This window comes from Fusarium coffeatum (assembly GCF_003316985.1).
Source record: "Fusarium coffeatum strain FIESC_28 chromosome Unknown BRIP53273_contig_286, whole genome shotgun sequence".
Classification (NCBI taxonomy): Eukaryota; Fungi; Ascomycota; class Sordariomycetes; order Hypocreales; family Nectriaceae; genus Fusarium; species Fusarium coffeatum.
The window spans coordinates 10,653-37,597 of NW_022158077.1; the positions used below are offsets into that span (position 1 = coordinate 10,653).

Sequence of the window (26,945 nt, forward strand, 5' to 3'; positions counted from 1 at the left end):
GAAATTCCTCCAGACGCCGTCGAGAAAACGAAATTCTTAGCATCAGCCAACTTTGTCACGTCACAATTCCTCCCGTCAACCAACAGAGTACCAGTCAGTACCTGCTACCTACCTACCTCTCAGTACTCTGTACCTGGACAGTAGTCAAAGCCAACCCCGACTTAACCGCCAACTGGTCCAATCCTTCGCGCGTGGCTTTTTTTTTTCGACCCATGCGGAAAGCCGGCTTCCTTTTTCTAAGTTAACTCTAACTAGCCTTGGCTTGGTGAGAGTAGGTTGGTGCAGAACGGTACGGTACGGTAGAGTGCCGTGCGCGCGGTAGGCCAAGAAGAGACACACCAGACCTGAGAGCTGAACAAAAGCCTTTTCTTAACTCGGCCCCCATCTTGACAAGATGCTTTCACCTTCATTCCCGTCTGCGTCCCCTTCTCCGAACGACAATGCCCGTCGTAAGACCCGACGTCGGCCCCATACCGAACTGAATATCAACACAAACACTTCCTCCCTTGCCTCTCCGTCGCACAGGGAAAGGGACGGCATTCCACAGCCGCGCACGCCGCCGCCTCACGATTCAGAATACCGGAGATCTAAGTCAAAGTCAAGACCAAAGAATACCAACAACCGGGCGCCTACAAGGCCATCCACCTCCAACGTTTACGCGCATGAGTCGTTTCTAGAGAACGCTACTCCCGTCGAGGACGATATGGCCGACCGCCTACCACCGACTAACAACAACCGCGATTCTCACGACTTGTCGCTCTCTCCACGAAACGTTACTCGAGACTCTCTTGTGGCTAATATGCTCATGTCCCTTGACCAATTTTCTATGGCACAGTTGAGCGACAAGTACGGCCCATCATCATCCAATCCCGGTTCGCATTCACATACCTTTGACGAGACCTCATCTCAGCATATCGCCGCCGAGCAAACCAGAAGCTGGGTAGCCTCCAATTCTGTCGCAGCCTCATCCCGATCCAACGGGCACCAATACTCCTATAGCTCGGACCTCGAGGGCGCAGACGATTCCAGTCGTATATCTAGTCGCGGCCGACGAAGTAACAGCAGCTCCAATTTCCAATCCAGCTATCCACGTCTTAATAGTGTACGAGAGGGTCACAGAGCAGGCTCATCGAGAGCCATGCATTCAAGAGGGGGCAAACCGGGCAGCAAAAGCAGCAGTACAGCTAGTGTCGATGCTGGATACGCTCAGGTGTTAGGGAGTCAACGTTACGGACGTGGGTTTGGGCGGTCAGCAAGCTTTGACTATGGTCCCCAGCAGCAATCCTCTCCAGCGCCAGCCCCAGTTATCGAACCGTCCCCGTTTCGAGTTGAGTTCCCGAATAGTTACATCGACGACGACGAGTACGATGCTGCCCCGACACCCAATGTCCCAGGCGGCCCACGCCGGCAACCGTCGATCCCTACGATGTCTAAATCCGCGTCTATCCCACCACCGCTGCCACCAGCCCCTCTCGAGCCTCCTACCCTTGATCACAAACGAAGCAGCCGGTCTCTGAAGAGCTCATCGGGACGCAAAGCTGCTGCTTCGCGGGAACCGGCACCCGCCATGCCAGCATTGGACCTTGATTCGGCACCTGCACCCAACGTCGGCTATGGTAAATCCAAGGAGGCCGTGCACAGCGGCCCAACGCCAACATCACATGCAGCTGCACCCGCCAAAGAGCGCCCAGGGTTTTTTAGAAGAGTGTTTGGCTCCTCGCGTAACAACTCACACAATAGCAACGAATCAGCAAATACCCCAGCACCCCAGCCAACTCCTACTGTAGATACCACCAAGGTGGCTGGTAACGCCTCGACGCCACCATCTCGAGATACGTCTTCATCACATTCTCATCATCCTGCCTTACAAAAGAAGCCATCTTCTTTCTTCCGACGACGTAAGAAGTCTGTCACTGAAGACACTCCCCCAATTCCAGCAATGCCTACGCCGCCTATCCCCACGGCTACACCCAACTTGGCACCACAGGATAGAGATCTGAACTTCCCGCCAAACCCAAGCCCTGTCAGCAGTTTACGCAAGGTTATGAATCCGTATCTTCGAACTGGCCAGGGTGCACCAGGTACTTCTGGCTCTCAAGGGCCATCTCCATCTCCCCTTGCCGATATCTCTAATATGACACCGGAACGAGATGATAGGGCAATGGACCAAGATGAGTATAAGAGGGAGTTCTCACCTGATTATTCGCCAAGCCCCAATGCTAGAATTAGAACCGTCAAATCCGAGTCCAACGATCAACTTTCGAAACGGCATCTGGCTGACGGCACACCTTCCCGTCCACCACCTGAAAGGCCTACGAAAGCTTTTGAATCACGGAATAACTCTTTCCTCAATCTTGATGGGGGTAGTGATATCGAGGATGAGCATGGTATAACAGGCCTCAAGTTTTCGAGTATATCCAAAACCAAACCAAAGCTGTCTGAAAGAAAGTCTCAGCGACCAGAGCAGTCTGACTCGGAGGATGAACCAGACCGCGCCAACCTGGCTCTGCCTATCGAAGGAGCTCGTGCCTCTAGTCCGGGATCAGCTTCAACTGGGACAGATTATAAGTCTGCTCTCAGTGCTCCTCCCAGCGTGAGAATTGAAAGCTCAGCAGATCCCAGTCCCAAGGTCCTTGGCACTTTTGATTCGATCAAGAACAAGGGTATTGACGAACCTGAGTTTGTCATTGGTGACCCAACTGAAGATGATCGCCAGAAAGCACAGAAGATCTACGATGGCAATGAGGACTTTATCCAGAAGGAGAAAGCTGCTTCATGGATGGGCGAAGAAGGCCCGATCCGACAACGGACACTGCAAGCCTACATGGAGTTGTATGACTTTACCAGCCAGAGCATTGTTCAAGCTTTGCGGCAAGTGTGTGAACGATTGGTTTTCCGAGCAGAGACGCAGCAAGTCGATCGTATCTTGGTGGCCTTTTCCAAGAGATGGTGCGACTGCAACCCCAACCACGGGTTCAAGGCAACGGATGTCATCCACACTATTTGCTACTCGATTATGCTTCTCAACACTGATCTTCACTTGGCCGATATTGAGCACAAGATGACCCGTAGCCAATTCATCAAGAACACCATGGCAACCATCTTGCAGGCCGTTGACGAATCAGCGCCTGATGCTTTCCAACGTTCGAGTATTCTTCCAGATAAGAACGGCTTCTCAAATGGAGACAACCAACCTACCGAACAAGAGAAGAAATCTTTCAGAAACTCTTTCAGGCCACCGGCTCGTGCTGACTCTGGTACTCTGCCTGGAGAAGGCATTGAAGATTGTGGGCCCTTAGTCAAGTCACGCTTTAGCGGAACCAGAAAGGCTTGGGAGGAACAGATAGAAACTGTTCTCAAAGGCATTTACAACTCTATCAGAGATGAACGGCTGCCATTGTTCGGTGCTGAATCTGAAAAGAACGCCACCTTGCAGCCTTCCAATAGTGGAGGTCTTTCTGTAATGGGAATGCTCAAGAGAACTCCGAGTGTCCTTAGCAAGGCTCCCTCGGAGAGCCAATTGTCTGTTCGTGGTCGTATCAATGAGAATGGCAAAGCCAACTCGGCTAGATGGGCTTCAAAGAGTCGATCACGCGCTGCTATGAGTCGTAACGGCTTCTCTTCCAGCCGGACTAGTTTTGACGACGGAAATTCGTTGTGGAGTCCCACAGGCTCCTCAGCTACTTGGAGCCGTTACTCCCTAGGCAGGACCCAAACATCCGTATCCCAGGATTCTTTTGGCTCAGCTCTTCGTGGCGATTACCAACAATCAATTGGCTTTGCTAACGCGCTGAGTCAAGCTATCATCCGAGATGAGGAAATTTATGGGGATGGAGCTCCCTCTATCATGAGCTCGGATCTTCCCGCCACACAGCTCCTTGAAGATGAGTCGCTCGAACTTGCCGGACCTCCATGGGTCAAGGAAGGAATGGTAACCCACAAGCATCATCTGGATGGCGTGGACAAGAAGGCCAAAGCCAGGAACTGGTCAGAGGTCTTTGCTGTGATCCAGAAGGGACAGCTAAATCTGTTCTCCTTCCAACCAAACAAATCTGTTCGCGCGAAGAACCGTGGCAGAAATCCCCGCGGAGGACCTGTTCTTGTTGGTGGTGGCAATTGGCAAGACAACGCAACGAATCTGGGCTGCTATAACCTTCGACAGACTCTCGCGTCCACCCTCCCACCACCTGGTTACTCAAGAGCTCGACCACATGTGTGGGCTTTAAGCCTCCCTAACGGCGCGGTTCACCTATTCCAAGTGGGCACACCCGAGATTTGCAAGGAATTTGTTACGACTGCAAACTATTGGAGTGCTCGATTGAGTACCCATCCATTGACTGGTGGTATAAGTAACATCGAGTATGGATGGAGCGAGGCCATCGTCAATAACGCATTGGTATCGGCCATCAACGAGACAGCACCAGGCAAAACTTCGCGCCCCGGAAGCAGCGCAGCACACCACCGAAAATCGAGTGCCAACAGTGGAAGCTTCCGAGGATCAAGCTTCGATCATGTCGCAGGTGCTTTCACCAACAACAGTGGACGTGGCAAGCTCCCAGGCGATCGTATTCACATTGCGGAATGGGCGCCTCCTACCCAGAGCATGCGTCCCAGCAATCAACCAGAAGCCGAACAACTTCAGACTTTGGATACATACGTCAAGGGAATTGAGGCAGAGCTTCAGTCGCATAACCGGCTCCGCAGCCCCATGCTTCTGGCATTTACTCCTAGAGGCAGCAATGCCGTGAAGGCCATGGCCAACTGGGAGCGCAAGAGCGCATATTTACTCCGCGAGATCGTCAAGTTCACAACATATGTGGACTGCCTTCAGCAAGCTGAGTCAAGGAAGCAAGAGATTTACCATGAGAGAGACCTAGCGCAACGAGCTGCGCGAGGTGAACTCAGCGAAGGCGACATGGACGTCAGCAGCGACGATGAAGGAGATTTAACACTGAGACCCTAAGAGGTCCATGTACGAACAAGCATACATACACATCAGCCTTTTCTTAACGTACGCTGCATATTGGGCATTGGCGTTCTCATTTTGATTTTACCATTTTTCCACAAGCACCCTAATACCCAGACGTTGCGATTCATGAACAATATTGACTTCTACGGTGTACAAAAACATGAAACAGGATTGGGGCTGATAGGGAAGACGAGCAAGGCGTTTGATTAATGCCACAGTGTTTGGATGTATACATTAATATTCTTCTTTGTAATGATATTGCGATGATATATGAATATATCACTGAATATGAAGACGGCACTCTTTTGACGTTATATCACTGACTGGAATGCATAGTATTGCAATGAAGTTTGTGACAACCGAAGGTAGTGGTTTCTGGAGGACGCCATGTAGAAGTGACAGGCTAAACTCCCGACTTGGAACTTTGGTTGTTCTTCAACTTCAACTTTAGCGACAAAGTTGCAGCAGTTTCGACGATGGGCTTTGACGGTGGGACAGCCTCTCTGGCGAATCTTCCTACCTGCGAAAGGTCAAGTCATGTAAATTCATGATGCCGCATGTTGTTAACATCAACACAGACGTACGTGAAGGCTATTTGGTATCTTTAGGCGATTCCGTTTCTTCGTAGATGCTTATGTACCGGATCCAACTCGAGTTCGGTGTGTCGTCTAAGCATGCGCGCACATGATTAGCGGGAATCATTGTGACAACGAGGGGATGTAAATGCGTTGATAACTCGAGGAAGAGCTCAAACCGTACCTATAGACTACATAGAGCGAGGGTCGGTTGGTAGGAGTAGCACGCTTCAGGTGGCTGTTGTTCGTCTGTTCTGCGTCGTTACATCGGGATGGTATGGATAGTGTTAGGTCACTCGGTTCATTCTGTAACCGGTCCTTGGAGCAAAGCTTTCGTTCTGATCAGCCAGAGCAGTCGTATCTTCATGGGCGGTATTGGACTCGCAAGTGAACATCGCGGTCTCAACTGTTGGGTCAACAGAGAATGTGTATCAAAGAACCTACCAACAAGATGTTGCCCTGAGTTAACAGGAGAACCCATTTCCTTTATATTTAATATAACAGCGATGGATAGCAGAATTTGGAACTGTGGATGAGGAAGGTGGAAGTTTTGAGTGCAGAACGGCAGGTGCGGCAGGACGGAAACCTCGAGTGCTACTTTCCCGAACAGCTACTGGCATTGGAGACGTCTTTCATCCACTCTTTCATCCACCATACATCTACAGACGAACATGCCTTTATTCAGCATCCGAACAAACCCAAGCATTGTATTGATCTTGAAATCAACAGTACTACTGAACTGCCTGTTCTCTAACTTATTTGCACTATTTGAGAATGTTGGATTTCTCTCCTTATCTCCATCACCAAAAACGAGACGGCGCTTCCCAGCTCTGGTGCAACAACCTCAAACTCACTTCCACAAAGCCACTCAACCTCGGAGCGCTCACCCACCAGTCCCGATATCCTTTATAGTTGCCACGAAAGCGCGCCTTACCGTTTCGACAGATCTCAGCCACGATTTGCTGGCGCTTGATGGATCTCCTATCGTCTTAACTGAAGCCTTTCGAAGTAAGTGCACTATGAACCGTAATCTCTCAGAGAGTGCTTATATAGGGAGGCCTTGGTATATCGGACTAACATGTTTTGCTTGCAGTTCTCTTCCTAGCTTCAACCAACGGCGAAGTCCCGCCGTATTCCTGTCCCAATAGCCTGCAAAGCCTTTCTCGGTGCTGCTAGACCGCGACAAACGCATTCCACACGACCTCCTCAACGATAAATCTCGATGAACATAGCCTGCAGCCTTAGGGACTTGACTAAAGTGTATTTATGGCTTCTTTCGGGTCTCTGTGTAGATGCGCTGGCGTTCCTGATACGACTCAGGGGCTGCGTTTCGTACGAGCATATATACACAACCCAAAACTCGAGCCCAGGAAGCGGTTTCAAACAAGATAGATTGAGGTTTGGTTGTAAAGCAAACTAGTCGGGTAAGAAAGAGCAATGAATCCACCAGGGTGGAAGTATGGTCGCCAGCAAGAGTGGTTTTACGACAGTATGTACACTACCGGCCTGCGAGATGAATTTAAAGATTTCCAAACATGTCCAGAGGCTATTTCAACAGACACATTCGTGTTGCGAGACCTTCTGCAGCACATATAGATTGTTATAGATATCCTAATATATACGAGTAGGTGGTTATATTCGAGTGTCAACAGACTACCAGCCCCTGAGCCAAGAAATCTTATTTTGATAACTAAGCAATAAAACATTTTCCGTGTCGTTCTAAAATAATCCAAATTCCTCTTCCATAGTCGGGACATACCAAGGTAGTAGTCTATCCTCTGGTGTGTGCTTGACCAGTCGAGTCCCCCACTCGCCAGTGATGGAATATCAAACACCTGTATGCAGGCCATGTCACTGTCACTTTACTCTACAACAAGATGCATTCCGTTAGGTATTATACAATCAGATAAATACGAATTACGATTAACATGGGAAATCGCCTCCATCATCGAAGGAAAACGCGACCAACTTGACAAGGGCCATACAGGCCGCCGTGATCATAAGAGACGAAACACTTTGGTCATCTTGTTATATCTTAGACTAGCACTTAGACTACTTTCATCTGGCAGCTAAGCATGAGAGGATAATTCATCTCAATCTTCCTTGATAAATCACGAATTTTGTACTTATCAACATCCGATCTGTTACAGGCCAGGTACTTCATCCCTAAAAGAAGCAGTTGCCAGTGCCAGTGTACGATAGTCGGGCCGCAAGGGGACCTCTAGGCAGTGCTGCAAACACGTCTAGTGATATCATTCTGTTTGTGGGGTGCCCCTGACAACCTGCTTTTTCTAGTGGTGTAGGTATTTCTTCCTCGGACCCTCTCGCTCTCTTCTTTACTACCATCATCATCACCACCACCACCGCTGCAGCAACAACAGCAGCAGCAACAACAAGGCACTCAAGGCACAGCATCATAACAGACGAAATACTTTCTTCATCTTATGCCGTCTTAAGAGTAATACTTAGACTACTTTGCTCTGCTAGCCTAAGCTTTAGACTATATTTCGTCCCATCGTCTGAACATCAGGCCGACTTTTCCCCCATATACCTATCCCTTCCTATCCCTAATCCTTCATCATCAGAAGTCACCATGTCAGATCATCTTGATCAGGGCTCTAGCCCGAACGGACCGACCGGCCGAGCCTCTCCTCTCTTCGTTGGAGAGATCCTTCGTCTCATTGCCGAAGAGCTTGGACAGCGAGTCAAGGAAGACATGCGATACAAGAATGCAGGTAACCTGGCTAGTCTTGCCGCCACTTGCAAGTTCATTGCTAGTCATCTTGAACCCATCCTTTACGCACAAGATCTCAAGGAAAAGAGATTCAAGGGCCTCAAGCACGCCGTACACTCCTGTAACGACAGACTCGCAGTCGCAATCCTGACAAAATATCCTCAGAAGCTTCTCAAGAACAACGTCAACGCCAACCTCGGCATCACGTCTCGTCCTCCGCGCCGCGATGACACCAGCTTCACTATGCTTCATGTAGCAGCAGCTCGGCAGCTCTATGACACCATCAAAAAGCTGTATAAGCTCGGTGCCAAGTGGTTTTATGTTAAGAATTTTCGATCGGCCCTGTCCCTGTCCGAGTCGTTGGAGGAAGGATTTGGACAAGCACTGCACAAATCATTCCCTGGCCTAGAGAATATCATCTACGGCATGTGGTGGGCTCCGAGTTTTGCCCCTATGATTCACCGGGACGAGAACACATGTGCCATTTTGGCTAAATACTGGCCTGAACACCATTTCTTCGTCGGCAAGTTCAACCATCCCACAAGCATCGATGGCGACGATCGCATGACGCTTTTGCACCTTGCTGTCTACCGTCACCCTTCCACGACTTCCTTGAAGCTCGTCCAAGAAGTGACCGAGGAGTACCCTGAGCTGAATTCTATCCCGGTCGGAGATTATCGAGGCTCCGTCCATCATCTTGCTGTCGTGGCCCAGAACGGCAAGGCTCTCGAGTATCTTCTGCGTCATGTTATGGATAACCAGGACTACTACGTCGACAATAGAGGTTATAATCCATTCCATCTTGCAGTCGAGCTTTGTCTTCAAGGAGATGGTGTCCCGGGCCCTAATGGGCAAGCTGGCAGTACAAGACTACTCAACGTTCTTCTGTCTCTTAAGCACCGTATCAATCCGGCAATGCCACAAACAATGGCACCGTACAAGACGCCTCTACTGATAGTTGCCAAAATGATCCATGTCGACTGGAGCGGTCGATCAGCACTGATCAAGAAGCTGCTTGATCAACTCATCAATCTTGAGACAGAGTATGTTGAAGCTTGGGGCTTAGGATCGATCTCGTTGGCGATAAACCGCCCCGATTCTGACGGCAAGACCGTTTTAGGTTATATCACCAGCGCAATTCTCGAATCTCCCTCCTCTAAGGGCAACAAAGCTCTGGAGAATCTGTTCAAGAAGATGGTGGGAGAGTACCACGCTAACATCAACCTGGATGTCAACCAATTCCCGTCTCCTCAAAACAGGGCCTACGTCCCTTCTATCAAATGGAGGGCCGACCGAGCTCAGGGCTTCACTCGCTTCAAAAAGGTCATTGAGGAGCTTGGAGGACGCTTACATCAGGCCGAGCTTGATAACACAACGACTCAAACACCTGCATCCCCTTTCCCTGACCGTCGCCACCTGCGACAGCTTCCTGCAAATCACCCTTATGCGATGCCAGGGCCTCTCAACGATGCCTTTGTTCCACTCAGTCCTACTGAGCAGGCTGCGCAATTGGCTGCGCAAGCTAGACGACATCACGCCGAGGCTCAAGCTAGGGCGTTTAATGCGAACCGTGGCTCTGGCAGCATCAACGCACAAACGGTTGCTAACTTTGTGGCCAGCCTCAACGGGGCTTCTCACACGGGGTAGTCAGGCAGTACACTAGTAATAGGATGATAAGGGGTTTTCTTTTCTTTTCCTTTTTCAATTCACTTTTTCGATAGTTCATGCGGAAGGACGTATGAAAGGCCGCAGCGGCGTAACCAAGCCGCTCCTCTGTTGCATAGGGAAAGCAACTTCTTTCTTCTTTCTAATGATGTACGAGATATGTAACGATGTATGAGAATGATAGATAGACAAAAAAGGCTTTGAGCAAATATTCCCGGTGTCTCCCCTACCCATTGAAGAAGTGTTCTCACGCTTAGAAGACAAGTCTAAATACCAGTCTAAGTTGGCATAAAGGGTCCAAGTTAATTTATCCTTAGGCCTTTTTTTATCCCTGAGGTTCTTTCTTTTATCCCTTAGTGATGACCCATAGTAATCTAGCAGTAGTCAAGCATAGAGCCAAGAGCAGTCTTCTCAGCACTCGTGATGGTCAACTTCCAGTAGCTCTTAACCTGGACCCAGCTCTTGGCGTAGGTGCAGTAGAAGCTTGTCAGAGGAGGCTTCCAGGCATCGGGGGACTTGTCGCTCTTGGACTGGTTAACATCATCGGTGACTGTGAGAGCTGTTAGAAAGGTTGTACTTCAATATAGGATGGGTTTGGGGATGATTTACCTGCCCACAGTTGAGGTCTTGTCACATCGTTGGCGAATTGGGTTCGCTTGGCAGTAGTCCATGAGGCAGCGCCAGACTGCAATGCGTTAGTATCTGGTTGAAAGAAGGCTGTTTCTTGGGAACTTACAATCCAAGCATTCTTCAGAGGAACCATATGGTCAATGTCGATATCACTGGCCTGTGTCCAGGTAGCGCCGTCGTACGGCGACTTCCATGTGCCAGAGGTGGAAGCACAGGCATCGTTGGTCACAACGTTGGTTCCATCTCTCTTCAAGACGAATTCTCTGTAAAACGTATCAGCATTGTTCTTGTTATCACGGGGGTTTTGCTTACCGGGTGTTGCAGGTTCCCTCATAGGTCTGCCAGTGGGGGAAAAGATCTCTGTCGTAAGTGTCGGTGTTGGTAGGGGCGGAAACAGTAAGACCGCTCAAGAGGGATCGAGCACTAGAGGCGCTTGGAATACCAGGCTGAGATGCGTAAGAAAGTTGAAGATACCTCGAGGAAGATAAGTTGACTTACAGGCGTTGGCGCAGCGAGAACCCCAACGACGGGAAGGAGGATAGCGACGGAGAACTTCATCTTGAATTGTCCGGTTGAAGAGAGATGGTACTGAAGAGGGGAAGAGAGAGGGATGAGGAGAGTGAATAGTATCACAGCCAAGCTACACTTGTCTCTTTATATACCAAAATCAACATCAGATAGCCATCTTGATCTATCAATCACATCCGCGTATTCTCGGAGGATACACAAGACTCCAAGAAACTACACATGAATGCTCCTTCCTTATTGAATCAACATCCGGCGCACAACATGACCCTTCTCCCTTCTGGGCGCTGATCTCACAGGCACGAGGGATGGTGATAGGCGAGGGTTGAGGGTGTCGCTGTACCGGCAGTTAAGTTGCGCGTCTATTCGCTACCGGGGGTTGGATAGTCAGGGTCCAGTTAGAGGCTGGCACGGTACCACGCTGATAAGGTAGTGCCGTTGATCGACAGGTGGAATTTCTGTCTAGAGGGAAACATTGTGGGGTTGGGCGAGTATAATAGTTATAAAACCTGCCTTTTAAGGAAATAAGCGTCCGAGACATGAGACATGGGGGAGATTGTTATGCAGTTTTGTGAGGAATAGATGAGAAGACTCGACTTTGTAAATGCATCACTCTTTATCAGATGATAATATTGATAGAGTTACCACATCAGAATATACTAGGAATATTGATACTATACTTGTCTGATGCCCAAGACAATCAACTCTCACAAGTTGCTGATCTACCTAGGTTAGCAGTTACTAGTATGGTAGGACATCTCATGCCCTTTGTCCCAAGACCAACTAGACTCAAAAAGGTGCCTGTAGATCTCTTATCTCAAACACTCAAATAGGAAGTCTACTAACATGGTGGCTTGGAGTAAAGACCATCTTGCATAAGTCCTTCGAGTTTCAGCAAATATCATACTGCCAATCATTGGTTATCTGTGGCTGTTCCCTCATCACAGTCCATCATGACCTTTAGGGTATTAGGATGACTAGTCGATGGAAGCATGAGAGACGAAACAATTTAGTCATATTATGCTAGTTTAGACCAGCACTTATGCTACTTTACTTTAGCAGCCTAAGCCTTGGAGGACAATTCTTCTGTTACCTACCTAAAGACGCCAATGCTTAATATCACAGATAGCTACAGCCAAAGATAAATAGCCATAGTCTAGCTCAACTATACGAAAACTATATCAGCAAGATGTAAATCAGGAAACACTCCTATTGGTGGATACAAAGGTTTATGACCACCATCATTATGAGGTTATCGCCACCTCCGCACTTACAGCACATATAATAAAGATTAAAGATCATCTGTCAGATTGCCTTTCCGGAGCTTTTAATTGGCAGCCGTTAATTCAAGAAAGAATGCCCCCTTTCCCCTTTGTGGTGGATTTACATCAAATGTGCTTATTGAGTGTCTGTCTATCTTGAACATCACTTATGTATTTGTGATGTCACACGGTACAGGGTGGCCCTCTATGTATTTCCACAAGTATAATAAATAGCAGAACACATCTTCAAAATATCCAATATCCGACAATAACTTCAGACGAACTCAATTTCTATCCCGAGATAAGCCACCCAATATGGACCCTTCGACAATAGACCGACTCAAATCTCATGTAACCTCCTTCACGTCATTATCTCAAGATTCCGACACAATTACAAAATACTTTGACAGTTTCGGCGACTGCAAAGTCTTACTCATCGGCGATGCCTCCCATGGCACATCTGAGTTCTACTCTGTTCGTGCCGAAATCACAAAGTACATGATCGAGAACCACGGCTTCAATATCGTTGCAGTTGAAGCAGATTGGCCTGGCGCCGAGCTTGTAGACAGATATGTCAGACATCGGCCAGGTCCAGGACAGGGCACAGCGGAAACAATCCAGATGGCAGAAAAGGAAAACCGAGAGTCACCATTCTTGCGCTTTCCAACCTGGATGTGGCGCAATATGGAGGTTCACGATTTTGTTGAATGGATGCGTTCTTATAATTCTGGCCGGGAAGCCAAAGAAGCCGCTGGTTTCTATGGGTTGGATCTTTACTCGATGGGAACGTCGATGAAAGCAGTTGTCGAGTATCTGGATACGGTTGATAAGGACATGGCAAAGGTCGCAAGGGAACGATACATCAAGCTGATGGACTGGTCTGAAGATCCACATGAATATGGCTTGGAATCGTTGGGAACATCTTTCAAGGGTTATGAAGATGATGTTGTCGCAATGCTCAAAGACCTCTTGAAAAAGCGTATGGAATACTCTGCGGCACTTCACGACGGTATCGAGTTTCACAGTGGGGAGCAGAATGCCAGAGTTGTCAAAGGTAACTAAACTTACAACCTCGTCTAAGTCTATCAAAAACTGATTTGTCTCCAGATGCCGAGCAGTATTACAAGTCCATGTACCGCGGACGAGACGAATCTTGGAATCTCCGAGATACACACATGTTTGACACTCTCAAGAGAGTCCTCGAGCATCGCGGAGAGAATTCTAAAGCCATCGTATGGGCACACAACAGCCATGTAGGCGATGCTCGTGCTACTAGCATGAGCTGGGCAAGTGGCGAACTCAATATCGGGGAGCTTTGCAAGAAGACATTTGGAGATGACGCTCTTACCATTGGCACAGGTACAAATACGGGTACAGTTGCCGCAGCTCAGGACTGGGACGGTGACATGAACATCATGAACGTTCGACCAGGGCTCTCGGGTAGTTACGAAGAGCTTATGCATGCTACGGGTGTCAGCAACTTTGTTCTGGACCTACGGAAAGGCAGATGCGATGAGAAACTTCGGGAGGCGTTGTGCGAGCAGCGCCTAGAGAGGTTTATCGGCGTGATATATAAGCCAGAGAATGAGAAGGCTTCTCATTACTCGTATGCTATCCTGCCGGAGCAGTTTGATGGGTACATTTGGTTTGACGAGTCCAAGCATGTGGGAACACTAGAGGTTCATCAACCACAGTCGCCGAGGGAGTACCATGAAACATGGCCATTTGGGCTATAGGTATCTTGAATAGACATATATTAACTGTGAATCACACCATCTCAGAACTACATCGTATGTCCTAAACTACGACGTTAGAATGACAAATAGCTGCAATGTCTTGTTATCGGGCTCCGAACGGATTATCTAAGCAAGTTCAGAGATACTTGTATCGTTCGCGCCGCCCTCCATTTGAATGTAGGTATTCATTGGCGTGCCAGCACGAATCATAGAGCGTAGTTCACAGAAACTTGGCAAGAGTCCATTCAACTTCATGGTGCAAAATCACATCACAACAACATGGTCAGTATCCTACCGTTCCTTCTGCCATATAGCTTATTTTGCACAATCCGTGTAAAATAACCATGGCAAGCCCGATGTCTTCAAGTCGTGTCAGAGAAGTATTTCATAAAAAGCACCTTGGAGTCTCACCATTTGTTCCATAGGACTGTCTTGACGACAAGCGTAGTGTCGTAATCTCATTTCTCGATTCTGGCTCAAAAGCCCGTTGCGGCTACTTTCCTCCTCTCATCATTGTAAGTCATGATTAGCAACCCCTCAGAAAAGCACATGTCCAACTCCAAACCCACACCCAAAATTCCAAAAAGTATCACCCCAATGGTAGTGACTAGTACCTGTGTCGCGTGGAGTAGTCCTTGGGACTAACGACCAGACCACGACCCTTCTTGGCACCTCGATACACCGTCTCGAAAATATCAATGAGCTCCTGCTTATCCTCAAGAACCCATTTAATCTTGTTGTTGTCACCGGTACCCAAATCGATCATCATGTGTTTATTTCGGAAAAAGAACATGAGGGAGCACGGGTCGTAGAGTTCGTACATCTGGTTGAAGTCGGGGACCGAGTCGATGTCGCAGAGGTAGATGACGGCAAAGTTGCGGACCTTGTCGGCGATCTTGTAGAGAACTTCGTCTTGGCGCATGCAGTCGGGGTCCCAGTCACGGCCGAAGCGGATGACGACGAGACGATCTTCCTCTAGACAATGGTTAGTAAATAGAATGTAGGTTGGAAGATGCGATGGTATTTACCTGAAAGGATGGCTTGGTCGACGTGCCAGCCGGTGTTGAGATGGGGAAGAACGACGGAACCCATTTTTGCTGTTTAACGAGTTTGTATATGTGTGTGTGTGTCAAAGATCGTAGGTTGAGTGACTCGTGGAAATGGAAAGAACTTGGTGATGGTGTTTTTGGAAGATAGAGAGAACCATAATGGAAGGCAGCGGCATATCATGTGGGTCTAGATTGACACATGCGCTAGCCTGATTTAGCCTCAGATGAACAAGCCTCACCTTGATTCAACTTAGACTCACCTTGGAAGTAAATGAGAAACAGATAGTACAAGATCTATTTCGTCTTCTAAATACTCTCTAAGATTCGTCATACTCGTCAATAACACTCCTCGGCTTGAAATATTGACCCAGAGGCTCAAACTTCAAGTGCTCAAACCCAAATGCATCCGGTCCTCCAATCCTGATACCTCGTTCTGATCCAGTCCATCTATCACTTGCAGCTATTCCCAGCACAACAACTAGCAATCCATATCGATACTCCGGTGTTCCTACCGCTTCTCCATTCTGTGCATCAATGACGCAGACAAGATCGGGAACAATTGCTAGAACATCCTCCTGAAGCTCCTCCTTACGATCTGGGTGGACTTTCAGAGCAGCGATATTCTCGTTCTTGAAAGGAATCTTGATGATGCCCTTGAACTGCTGTGATTCGCCTTCAGAAGCTGCGTTTGTTTCATCTCGAACATCTGCGCCTTCGATGAGACACTCGCCGTAGACATGTCCATTTCTCAATGTTCTCTCCACCCCAATGATCTTACCCTTCCATAGAACCTTTCCTGCCCCAGGACCACCACACTCATCAATGATAGTCTCGGCGACATTGTCCACGCGGTTCTCCTTACGCGCTCTAGCAACTGCTCGGCCAATTCTCCACGACTGGGAGAGCGTATGTTCAACCGCCCAGCGCCTCGTCTCTGCTCCTGTGACTGGAGCATCTGCAGCCCCTACCTGTGAGCCCATCTCGCTTAGAGCAGAGCGGATAATGCGCTCGACAGCCTCGTCGGAGGATGCTTTTGGCATGACTAGAACGTTTCCGTTTCCGTCGCTAACAGCAATGGGTGACCAGATCGTCTCCCTTTCTTTAAAGACCACAGGCGTTGTCTGCCATTTCGTAGGGTACGCTCTGCCCATCCAGTCTCCGTCCACTGTAGGAATATCCATCTGATCACTTGAGCCAAGCAACAGTCCGCTTAGACCATTAGCTCCTCCAACTTCGACAGAGATCATGTGCGTAGCTGATGTATCACACATCTTGTATAACTGCTGCTGTGCTTCAAGCAGTTCATCGCCTGCGAGCTTTTCGATTGCGACAGTAGGGCTTCCTGCTCCGCCGCCACAGCCAACTCGTGCATCGTCGGGCAGGTCATCAGGATTCACCACCCTAATTGTTGCTCCATTGCGTAGCTGCGTTCGTAATCGAATCATCAGTCCGTAAGGACTACCGCCGCCTCCTGTGCCTAGAATGTAGCAGCCTGTTGCGATCCACGAAACGTCCCTCTCGGAAAGATACCACGTTCGCTTTCTCACATTGGGGCGGTATGCCAGTATATCAAAGTCCTCATCTTCCTTGTTATTACGCTTCAATTTTTTATCATTGGCGCTCTTCTCGTAAGTATCCATCTCCTGGTACCCTTCGGCTTCTTCCTGTATTTCAGGAACAATACTCTCCTTGGAGAAGTCAAAGTCTCCTGTTGCTCGAACAACAAACCGAGTTTTGTTGGCAATATACTACAGCACAGTTAGTAAGCTGCCAGATTCTATTCCTGGCGGTACATACCTGGAGCGGCAGAACTTCCTTCTCGACAACAGTGATCGTTGATCGTAAAGCTCCAGCCTTAACAGTCTTCTCAATCGCTTCCTGGCACACCTCTTCGAGGAGTTCATTCGCCGACTGATCTGCTGTCGACTTGACAGTATCCACGACAGCACTGAACCTGGCTATGGCAGCTCCAATGGCATTTGCAACCTGTGACCACTTCGGCTTGAGCACCTTGCTCGCTCCCTTGAGCTCGTCGGGCGCAATAACAGCGCCACCTCCCACCAGAATCACAGGGATATCTTGAGGTGACGTCTTCATTGTATCGATCACTTTCTCTAACTTGAGCTTGATCACAGAACTGACATTCTGGAGTTCGTCTTCCGAAAGTATGTCCTTTAGAAGAGTTGAATCTCCAATCCCTAAGCCTGGGTTGGCAAGGACTGTGCAATCAGTGGCTGTCAAGACTTTTCCACCAAAGACAATGGCTTCGTGCGTCAACTTGTATCCCACGCTATCCGGTCCTACTGTTGTACCATTATCCTTTCGTACAATAGACCCTCCACCAAGACCGATGCTCTTGATGTCAGGACACGAAAAGTTCATGCGAACGCCCGAAAGGTCGCTATAAGCAGCTTGCTGTCGAGGAAAGCCGTTTTCCAGAAGGATACCAACATCCGATGTGGTTCCTCCAATATCAACCACCATCATGGCTTCGTCAAGTTCATTTTGTACCAGAAAAGCAGCGCCTCTCATACTGTTCGTGGGACCGCTTGAGAATGTTCGGATTGGCAATCGTGCAGCTAGTTCGCCAGATAGTACAGTGCCATCGTTTTGGGTGATGAAAACAGGACAGTTCAGGCCCAGCTTTTTCACAGGCTCGTGAAAAGATCGAATTGTCTTGCGTGCAAACGGGAGGATCGAGGCGTTGAGAACAGCTGCGTTTTCTCTCTCAAGGAAGCCGAGGTTGGCGACCTCTTTGGAGCAAACGACGTCGCAGCCAGGAATCTCACTCCTGATTATATCTGCGGTCCTCTCTTCTTGTTGTTCGACTGTATCGATCGGACTGAAGATACCGATGACCACCACACTCTTGATACCCATCTCTTTAATGACCGCGCATTGCTCTTTGATCTCATTTTGGTTGATATCAGATATCAAACGACCATCGACCTCCAGTCCACCCTTGACCAGCGCATGATGCCCCAAGATCAACTCCCTCATATCACTTGGCCAGTCAACACACGGCAAGTTATGCTTCGAGAAAGGTCCACAAAGACGAATAACAGCAACTCGGGATAGTCTCGCAGCATCCCTTTCGACGACAGCATTGACAAAGTGTGTGGTTCCAATCGTCACACTAGCGACATCATCAGGGCTGATAGAAGCCGAGCTGAGCATCTTGGTGAGGGCATTATTGATACCAATACTAGGATTTGTTGTTGTTGGCTCTTTATGCCACGCGATGATGCCGCGGTCAGGTCCTGAGGTTTGTAGAGGATCGATGAGGACGCCATCTGTGTTTGTTCCGCCAACGTCGATCCCGACTCGAAGCCGCCGTGTAGCTGTAGTTGCGCTCATAGTGGATGCGTCACTAAGACAAGCTCGCATTCACGCTATAACACGATGGGACGGTGGCTTTCAGTATGAGACAAAGCATGTAACCGCTCAGTATGTTCTTCCACGATGTCAATGAATGATCGAAGTCTAGTCTAGACTAGCATATAGGGAAGGAGCCCGATGCCGGCGTATGAGCTCCGCAGTAAGAAACTTGAATGGCGACTGTGGGGTTTGGCCTGAAGGATCAAATATTGTGGTGATCATCATGTTGTAGATAAGATCCTTATCAATCAGACGCCGTTCTGACTGTATATTGAATTACTGATGAGCAAATACGACTCCTGCTAATCATCTTTCAAGTTCACACGGTCAGGCTGAGTTTAAAACCTTAGTAGGTAATTGTAACGGTTCGTTATTCTTACCCTGAACCATAATTCAACCACCATCTGGTGGTCGTGTCGATCAACGTCTATCTACTGGAAAGACAAGACATCACAAATACAGCAAGTTTGATCAAAACGTGAATTCTTATTCATACAATGATTACCATCAATCCTATCTCCATGAGAGGTGCCATCGAGCTGCGTAACAGATACAACCCAAAACTATCCCTGACGACTACCTATCCATGCCGTCCCTTACTAATAAACAAAGCTTCCATGATATACTAAAGCCAGTATGCTGATTCCGCTATTCCAGCCCTCGGGAGACCATGCCCCGATGGGAGAAAGGGAAAAAGAAGAAGAAAAATAATACCCCTCATGGGAAGAGTCATGGAATCTTGCATATTCCTCGCGACGCCCGTAACGCCAAATCTTTGTGTGTGAACGCTTCTTTGAGAGCCGCTTCGCGCGGAGTCTCTGCAGAAGGTTTGAAAATAATAATGAGTCTCATGCAATCATTGTTCCTGTATGCCAGTTCCCGTGCTTTCGTCTATAGCCAAATAATCGCTTGAGCGTACTTAAATCTCGATGGTCTTCATTGATTCGTCCACCACCTCGGGCTTCTTGCCATTCGCCTTAGGCGAAGGCTCTTCCTCCACCTTAAGGAGGTCGGATTCCACACGAGGGATGGCAGAGACATTGGGAGTCTTGTTATCTTGGCTCTGTCGGGGAGTTTCGACCTCTACGAGCTTCTCGGGTTGAATATAGGCGTCGGCAAGTTCGGGGATTGCTGCCTCTTCCGTTACTCGGCTCAGGGGAGTCGCTTTTCCATACCCAGGCCCAGCACCGGGTCGAGGGCTGGCCAACGGGGATGAACCGCTGAGGCGTTGCATGGATCGGCCTCGGCCCTCGCCGTTCTCACCACCACTGCCGTAGGGGGAAGAAGAACGCGAGCCCAACGGAGACTGGGGCTTGGGGCCCATAGACCTTCTGTTCGATGCGCGTCGTCCGTACTTCTGATCCATCCTCCACCTCAGAATGCTGAAATACGAAGGCTCAACCCGTGTCTCCTTGAACTCTCGTAGCTTGAGCTCGTTAGTCTCTTCGTCTACGTACCACTTTCCGCTGTTGAGATCGTCCGCAACAACAGCCAGGAAGGCAGACCAAGAACGAGCGACAACGTATTTGGTATCGTAGTCACGACCAAAGAGGATGATCTGACCCCATTGACCACCAGGACCAGGCGCCAGGTCAACAGCCAAGTTGTTGCCACCCCAGTCACGAACCAGAGGGATCCAAGAGCTGTGGGCATATGCCTTTTGGACAGCGTTCGCAGGGACACAGTCCTGGCGAGACAGGAGGTCCTGTCTCCAGGGACCAGGGCTGTTGCCAGCCGAACCACCTTGCTTAGACGAAGAGGCCTCATTACTGCCGCCGAAAGCCTTGGAAGGAGTGGAGGGCTTAGCAACCGATGTCTCAAGTAAGAACTGTTGGTTAACGGTCCTCCAGTTCTCCCATTCTTGCACAATCTCCTCGCAATCCAGCAACATGTGACTGAAGATAATTCCGGTAGGCATTCCTCCTCGCTCTTGACCGTCATGAATCATAAGAGAGTCTCGAACATCCTGGGGAAGGGAGCAGTCAAGTTGGTGCTCCAGGTCGTTCAAGTCGTTGTTGGTAGCACCCTCGCATAGCTGATCGTAAAGCTCTGGGTAGTTGTCATCGGCCCAAGAATCTATGCGTCTCCAGGAGTGGGCAACTGGGGGAGCAGGCGGAAGGCCATCGGAAAAGTTCTGCATGGGAACGTCGCCAGGGCTTTGCACCTCGAAGCCATCGCCTTGGCTGGCATTGCGAGCGCTCATTGACCTCAAACCAGGAGAATAGGGGGCACTCGTCGGGGCGAAGGTGTTAGCATCAAGATGTGGAGAGGCTCGACCTGTTTCGTCGGAGTAAGGAGATGAGACGTCGTTTCGAGAATCGGAGGCTGTCGCTACGCCAGTCATGATGCCACCCCGACCACCATTCTGCAGAGGGACATGGCGACCGGTTCGGTAAGGGGAATCGAATGAGGAATCTAGAGGTCGTTTAGTATATAGGCTTCGAGATGTCGCGATAAAGTTTAAAGGGGCGGCATACGTCTGTCATAACTGGTCATAGTATGCCAGAAGGATCTAATTGTCGCACCGAAACTGTTAAAGGCAACGTTAGCAACGGTCGACTCGAGATATCCGATAGACTCCTCGACTTACGAGCCTTCCATGGTGACGGCGATGGGGGCCCAAGAGCCGGCGAGCGTGGGAAAAGGGTGAACGAAAGTCGGTTACTAGGGGCTGAAATGCGACAACAAGAAGAGAAGAGCAGAGCGCGGATGGGCCGAGTCTTTAATTATGAAAGTAGAAGTAAGGGCGTCGCAAAAGCCAAACCGAGCAAAGGAAGAGAGTGAACGGAAAAGAGCAAGAGAGCGACGAAGTATGAGAAGAGCGGAACAGAGCGAATTGTTGATGATGTAGAGTTTGAAGGTGAAGATTTCCAAAAGCCCCAAGATGTAGACTATGTTTGTCCAATCCAAATCCAATCTACTAAATCCAGGGGAACCTAACTAGGAGCTACAGAGGGAGAGAAAGGTGGCTGCTCCGCTGGGCTTGGACGCGTGGGGTCAGGTCCAGTCAGTACCTATGGAGGTTAGTTCCAATGGGTTTTCTTTTTACGGTACCAAAGTACGGATACAGTACAGTATGTATAATTTAGTGGACTTTAATGCTGTAATTTCAGGCAGGGCTCGTCAAGGTCCGTGTAATGGATGGGGTTATTTTGAGAGTGCCGAAGATTCCATGTATAAAAACAAAGAAGGCGGGCAGGTGGCACAAAAAACGGGAGAAGGAAAAAGGACCCTGTGACGGAATGAAACAGGCACTAGAATCCAATCCAATGGCAGGCGCAGGCGCAGGCGCAAGACTGGAGGTTGGGTTGTCCTTTGTCTTTGTTTTTGTTGTTGACACTGATGATTGATTTTCCAAGGTAACCAGCCAATGGGTATCCTAATTGGTCAGTGTCTCTCTGCAGACAACCACACTGCTCTGGCACTAACACTGGCCGATGTGGCGGAAATGATGGAGGTTAAGGGGCTGAGTGTTGCACTGAGTGGCTGCAGGAAAGTGAAAGCTGGACAAGGGTGGGTAATGGGCATAAAAAGTTGGCAATCGTGCAGTAGGAGAGTATGCAGCTGATACAACCGATGAACACTTTGATTTTAATGCAGGCAAACATGCTTTTAATCATTGAACTGTCACTATCAGCAATTGTTGAATCAATTGGGCGGTTCATATCCGTAGGTAGGAACCCTTGATCCAGTTTAGTTCGGGCAACCTCTTACCGCCCGTTATAAAACCCTCCTGAAATGCATTCCCCCTATAAAAATAAAAACCCCTCCCGTCGGCTCCCATCCATGGTCCGGGTTTGAGACGGCCAGGCGAAAGCCGCGGGGGCTTGCATAAGATCCATTGGCTGACCCAAGCTAGCACTGCAAGGTACCGCACCCGCCAGCACACTATGAGACGCTACCTTGACAGCGATTAGGTTCAGGGGCAACCTTAATCCAATTTGGCTGATCATTTTTGGGTGTCACAGTCGGGTCGCAGATGATGGCGTCGCCAACAATTTCTATGGTCAGTAGAAGCTTATTAGAAACGCCATGGCTTGAAAAAAGGTCGGCATTGACTTGACCTGACTTGACGCTACTACTTATTTGATGCATGACGATATAAAGATGGGTAATTATCCAGTATTCGGTTCAATGACCGGCTTTTGTGGAGAAGCTGATCGATCGTAGTGTCTTTTATACCTTAGTAGGTACTCAGTATTGTACATTAGCACAGTACAGTAAAGTCATGAGTGAGTGATTGTAGTAATATGAGAGAACCTCGGACGAAACCTTGAAATAAAAGGCATCTCGCGTCTGTTTGAGATCAATGCTTGATCCTTTCGCTACAACTTGACCGATTGATAGATTCATTCTAGACCTTTTCTTCTCCACTAACCATCCCAGCATAACATGATCTAACAACCCCCTTATCTCATCTCACTTCATTGTTTGACCCAAACTTTGACATCCACAGATATCCACTGCCTCTCCAACAGAAAATAGTAAAAATATCTCGCGTAGGTAGTTTGATACGAGGAGCATCTCGTCAACACGAGCTCGCAAGATGCGATTGCTCTCCGGTCATGGATGTCATCCCTCTCGCTTACAATCTCCATTTATATACAATCCCGGTTCCTAGGATAGCAAATAATTCCCGAGTACAACTCCTTATCATCATCATGTCCTCAGCGATGCCACCTTTGGGTTGCCTCATGCCGATCTCATTTCTCATGAGAGAGGAGAGCCAGAATTAGAAATCACATTTCTTTCCCCGCACTTGAGTAACGTTAGTATCGACCGACCTAATAAGTCCAAATTTGACTGTTGCGACGGCGCATCGCTCGTTCCTGTTTTTCGTTTCACTGCATCTAGTCATGGGATGCTTATGGCGCTATCATTTGTCCTTGTCTGTGTTCTATCATGGATGCCGTGTGGTTTGCCGCGGCTACTCACAGCAACTGATAGCGAATGTGTCCGTCGTGTCGTAGATTCACTGATTGGACAGTTGAAAGTCGCATCTGAATCACCATAAACGGGAATATACCGTACTGGTTTCAATTCGGATATATCATTCAATCATGCATCGCTACTGCTCTCCTATACTATACAACTTGACTCTATCTTCACTTCCATACTGTCATCAATATACCCACCGCGAGCCCCGATCATTAACTTGATCTATGTCTGCCACATGTGCTCACTAAGACCAAGCAGTTTGTCTTGCATTTGTCTCTTAGCTGCCGTGGCGATTCCTCGCTCGGGATCAGCCATGGCCTCACTATAGCATAGCTCGACCAGTGCCTTCAACTCGTCGTAAGAAAAGTTGTCGGGGTCTTGCGCGCTCGTGCCCCGTTGCTGTTCCTTGTCCTCCTTTGCCTTCTCCACGATAGCATCCGCACCTTGTTCGAAGAGAGAAAAGTAATTTGCTGCACGCGCCAGGTCCACGCCCTCTTCCACGTTCTTCAGGTTTTGCTGCAGTACGAGGATGTTGAGCTGCATACGACCGCAGCCCTTGTCGTTCATCGGCGATGCCTTGCCTGCGTTGCTGACAAGGTAACAATTGATGAGAAGTCCTAGGCCTGTCCTGATAAAGGCAATTTCCTTCTCTCTTAGGAATTTCACGATGGTCTCGTCAAAGAATACCAATTCCGAGTTGAGATTAAGAATTTGTGGATCAGGTTCGCTCACTTCCTGGTCGAGGAGGTAGGGTGCCACTGTGGGCGATAACGCGATGCTGAGAGAGTGGACTATGCGACATCGGATCTCCATATGGAGGGTGAGTAGTGCTGTTCCTGCTAGTTCCTCAAAGGACGACACGATACTGTCAAATGCCCTAATTGACGATCAGCATTGTCCTCTAGTTATTGGTTTGTGCAACTTACTGTACAGTCTCCTGCGTCAGCGGCAGAGACACAGGTCCCTCTTCACCGGAACCCTTACTGGGCTCGTTCATAAGAGTCCATCGTCGGCCTGAATGTCGAGGCAGGTTCTGTCGTGAGGTATCCGTATCGTGCGTTGTGATTTGACGGAGGCCGGCAATCTTGACGGCAAGCCATTTCATGCTGGTGTACAAAAGACAGAGAGACGAGATAGAGTCTCTGTCTTGGATAACATCGCCTGAATCGAGTGGCGATTCGTTTGTGAGCTCCATCAAGAGGTGAATCTCCTTTTCGGCGAGCTCCCAGTCCATATCGTCTGCCGTAAAAAGCTTTTTCATGGTTTCTTGCAGTTCTCCTTGATCCAGGGCGAACCTCGCCGATGATCTCAAGTTCTCATTGCTAATCTCTGTGGTTTGATCTTGCGCTTTGACAACAAGTGTCTTGAACCAGCTGAAGCAGCGGTCGTAGTATCGCATCATTTGGGTTACGATCAGTGAACTGAGAGCCTGATCTGGAGGGATTGTGCCCAGCATACGACAGAAAGCTGTGACAACCTCGAAGAAGGCAGTCGTTCCCCGGAAGACAGGTCGACGTGCGACCTGACTCCACTCCGAATCTTGTGAAAACGCGTCTGCCTCCCCAAACACAGTGTCGCTCAGTTTTGCCAGAGTTTCATCTAGCTGCGGCTGGAAGACGTTGACCAGGAAATTGTCCAAGAATGTGGTCAATGTGCTTGCCGCAAGATCCGAGCCAGGGGGCACAATATTCTTTAGTCGCTGTAGGAATACCAACGTCGGTGGTAGCAGCAAACTCATGTTGAAAACACTTGGCTCTACCAGCGATTTGTATGAACCTGTTGTTTGATGACTGTTTCCGAGACCGCCATCACCGCCTCTTCTCCCTCCTTCGGGCGCGCTCCGCCCTTTCCTGTCTTGTTTCAGCCCAGGAACAGCATCCTGAATAATGTTATCAAGGGCATCGTATTCGGTCGTCATTTCAACGGATTTTGTGTTGGCCTCTGAGAACTTGAACAGGTGCTCTCGCACATCCTTTTTGCCGTGAAGAGTATCTCCCGGGGTTGGAGAATCGAACTGATAGACATCTGCGTCTGTTGTAACGTAATTGTGCAGTAAAGATCGAATCTCGTTCTGGTAAAGATTCCACAACTCCTTGAAGCTGCCGAGGAGGGCGCTGTTATTACCAGCGCCTTCTCTTCGGATAAGAACCTTGATAGATTCATGGAAAATGCGATGGCCTTCTCCAATCGCCTCAAACTTGCCATATAGCGACCACAGAAGGTCGTAAATGACATCTGCCCGCATTTGCGTTTCACGTGTTCCATACACATGGAGGCCATCACCTCTGACTGAGCCACCCCTCAGCGAACTAGGATGTCTTTGATCCACTTCGTTAATAGTCTCGTTGACGATAGTAAAGAGTTCAACTGGCAGTCGTTGCTTAAGAGTCTCCACAGCATTTTGCAACCGGCCCAGCCTGTTCAGAGACTCAACTAATAGCCCAACATAATAGAATGTATCGGCCTCAGGGTTTTTCATCGGATCCTCTCTGACTGTCTTGTCGACATCGATGGCATCGAGTACCATATGGAATGGGGCAATAGGCTTGATGTCAGTGTAGCCTTCTGTGACGGCGCCTTGCGTCTTAGCTAAGTTCTGCCATCTTTCCTGGCAATATGGGGACTTGAGATAGAGATGCTCATGCAGCTCCTCTACCAGGATATCCATTAAAGCAGTCTCCTGGTTGGCAAGGTAACTTCTCAGATCAGCAAGAGCACCAATGTCGTCAAGTTCGGGCTTTCGTAGTTTCCGGAGAGCATTCTGCAGTACTTCTACAGCCGTCAAGAAACGCTTCTCAGATATCCTTGCCTCAAGCTGATCCGGTACAGCACGTAGATCATCGAGCTCATTAAGCGTCTGTACAAGAGCATCGAATTCTTGAGATGATTTGGAGAGCTTCTTCAGCTCTGGGTCTGTTGCACAAAGACTCGTTTTCGAGCTAGCCAGCGACTCCTTTAGAGCACGTACTCGTTTTTGAGACTGCTGGATGCTGCTTTGAATTTTATGAAATGTACCAATCGAACTATTGAAGCCCTGATGATGTTCATGAACAATTCCTTTGAGAGACTCTTGTAGAAAGTTATGCGACTGCTGAAACTGGCCATATTCGTGGGCGCGACCAACCGAGCTCTTGTCGAGCAGCTGCAGCGCCAGTTGTACGGGGATACAGTCGTCTTGGCACATTGAAGGCCACTCTTGTTTGATATGGTCTAAAACCTCGGTAATTTGCCGTGAAGCGTGGGTATCTGAGGGTTGCGATTGTCCCTGCGACTGGACTTGTGGTATACGTCCCCTCGACGACATCTGGCGAAGGCTGGGCTTTGGTCGCGGTTGCTGTGTAGTTGGCGGCGTGGCATATCGCTCGCTTCCGTATCCATCTTGATAACCAGATCTATAATCGTCATTGGAGCGGCCAAAGTTGCCGTAGCCATTGCCCTCGCGGGGAGGAGGTCGGTCGTATCGATTCGACATGTTGGTAATAGA

The 26,945-nt window shown here is 48.9% G+C and overlaps 8 protein-coding genes across 8 annotated transcripts; 3 read left to right on the plus strand and 5 right to left on the minus strand.

Moving 5' to 3' along the window:
- Positions 1-394: 394 nt before the first annotated feature.
- On the plus strand, positions 395-4,963 carry FIESC28_10132 (uncharacterized protein; the record flags this gene model as incomplete). The annotated part of the gene is made up of 1 exon (XM_031164267.1): positions 395-4,963. The coding sequence occupies one exon, from the start codon at positions 395-397 to the stop codon at positions 4,961-4,963; it is 4,569 nt and encodes a 1,522-aa protein (XP_031011644.1).
- A 3,174-nt stretch (positions 4,964-8,137) lies between these two features.
- Positions 8,138-9,925, plus strand: FIESC28_10133 (uncharacterized protein; the record flags this gene model as incomplete). Its single annotated transcript, XM_031164268.1, has 1 exon — positions 8,138-9,925. One exon carries the CDS (start codon positions 8,138-8,140, stop codon positions 9,923-9,925), a length of 1,788 nt encoding a protein of 595 aa, XP_031011645.1.
- A 392-nt stretch (positions 9,926-10,317) lies between these two features.
- FIESC28_10134 (uncharacterized protein) lies at positions 10,318-11,131 on the minus strand (the record flags this gene model as incomplete). Its single annotated transcript, XM_031164269.1, has 5 exons — positions 10,318-10,493; positions 10,553-10,628; positions 10,680-10,836; positions 10,886-11,019; positions 11,072-11,131. The coding sequence occupies 5 exons, from the start codon at positions 11,129-11,131 to the stop codon at positions 10,318-10,320; spliced, it is 603 nt and encodes a 200-aa protein (XP_031011646.1).
- Positions 11,132-12,675: 1,544 nt separating this feature from the next.
- FIESC28_10135 (uncharacterized protein) lies at positions 12,676-14,096 on the plus strand (the record flags this gene model as incomplete). Its single annotated transcript, XM_031164270.1, has 2 exons — positions 12,676-13,414; positions 13,468-14,096. 2 exons carry the CDS (start codon positions 12,676-12,678, stop codon positions 14,094-14,096), a joined length of 1,368 nt encoding a protein of 455 aa, XP_031011647.1.
- Positions 14,097-14,703: 607 nt separating this feature from the next.
- FIESC28_10136 (uncharacterized protein) lies at positions 14,704-15,188 on the minus strand (the record flags this gene model as incomplete). The annotated part of the gene is made up of 2 exons (XM_031164271.1): positions 14,704-15,071; positions 15,125-15,188. 2 exons carry the CDS (start codon positions 15,186-15,188, stop codon positions 14,704-14,706), a joined length of 432 nt encoding a protein of 143 aa, XP_031011648.1.
- A 274-nt stretch (positions 15,189-15,462) lies between these two features.
- Positions 15,463-18,502, minus strand: FIESC28_10137 (uncharacterized protein; the record flags this gene model as incomplete). The annotated part of the gene is made up of 2 exons (XM_031164272.1): positions 15,463-16,893; positions 16,943-18,502. The coding sequence occupies 2 exons, from the start codon at positions 18,500-18,502 to the stop codon at positions 15,463-15,465; spliced, it is 2,991 nt and encodes a 996-aa protein (XP_031011649.1).
- Positions 18,503-19,442: 940 nt separating this feature from the next.
- On the minus strand, positions 19,443-21,124 carry FIESC28_10138 (uncharacterized protein; the record flags this gene model as incomplete). Its single annotated transcript, XM_031164273.1, has 3 exons — positions 19,443-20,938; positions 21,001-21,053; positions 21,114-21,124. The coding sequence occupies 3 exons, from the start codon at positions 21,122-21,124 to the stop codon at positions 19,443-19,445; spliced, it is 1,560 nt and encodes a 519-aa protein (XP_031011650.1).
- Positions 21,125-23,683: 2,559 nt separating this feature from the next.
- FIESC28_10139 (uncharacterized protein) lies at positions 23,684-26,933 on the minus strand (the record flags this gene model as incomplete). The annotated part of the gene is made up of 2 exons (XM_031164274.1): positions 23,684-24,338; positions 24,388-26,933. 2 exons carry the CDS (start codon positions 26,931-26,933, stop codon positions 23,684-23,686), a joined length of 3,201 nt encoding a protein of 1,066 aa, XP_031011651.1.
- Positions 26,934-26,945: the final 12 nt, after the last annotated feature.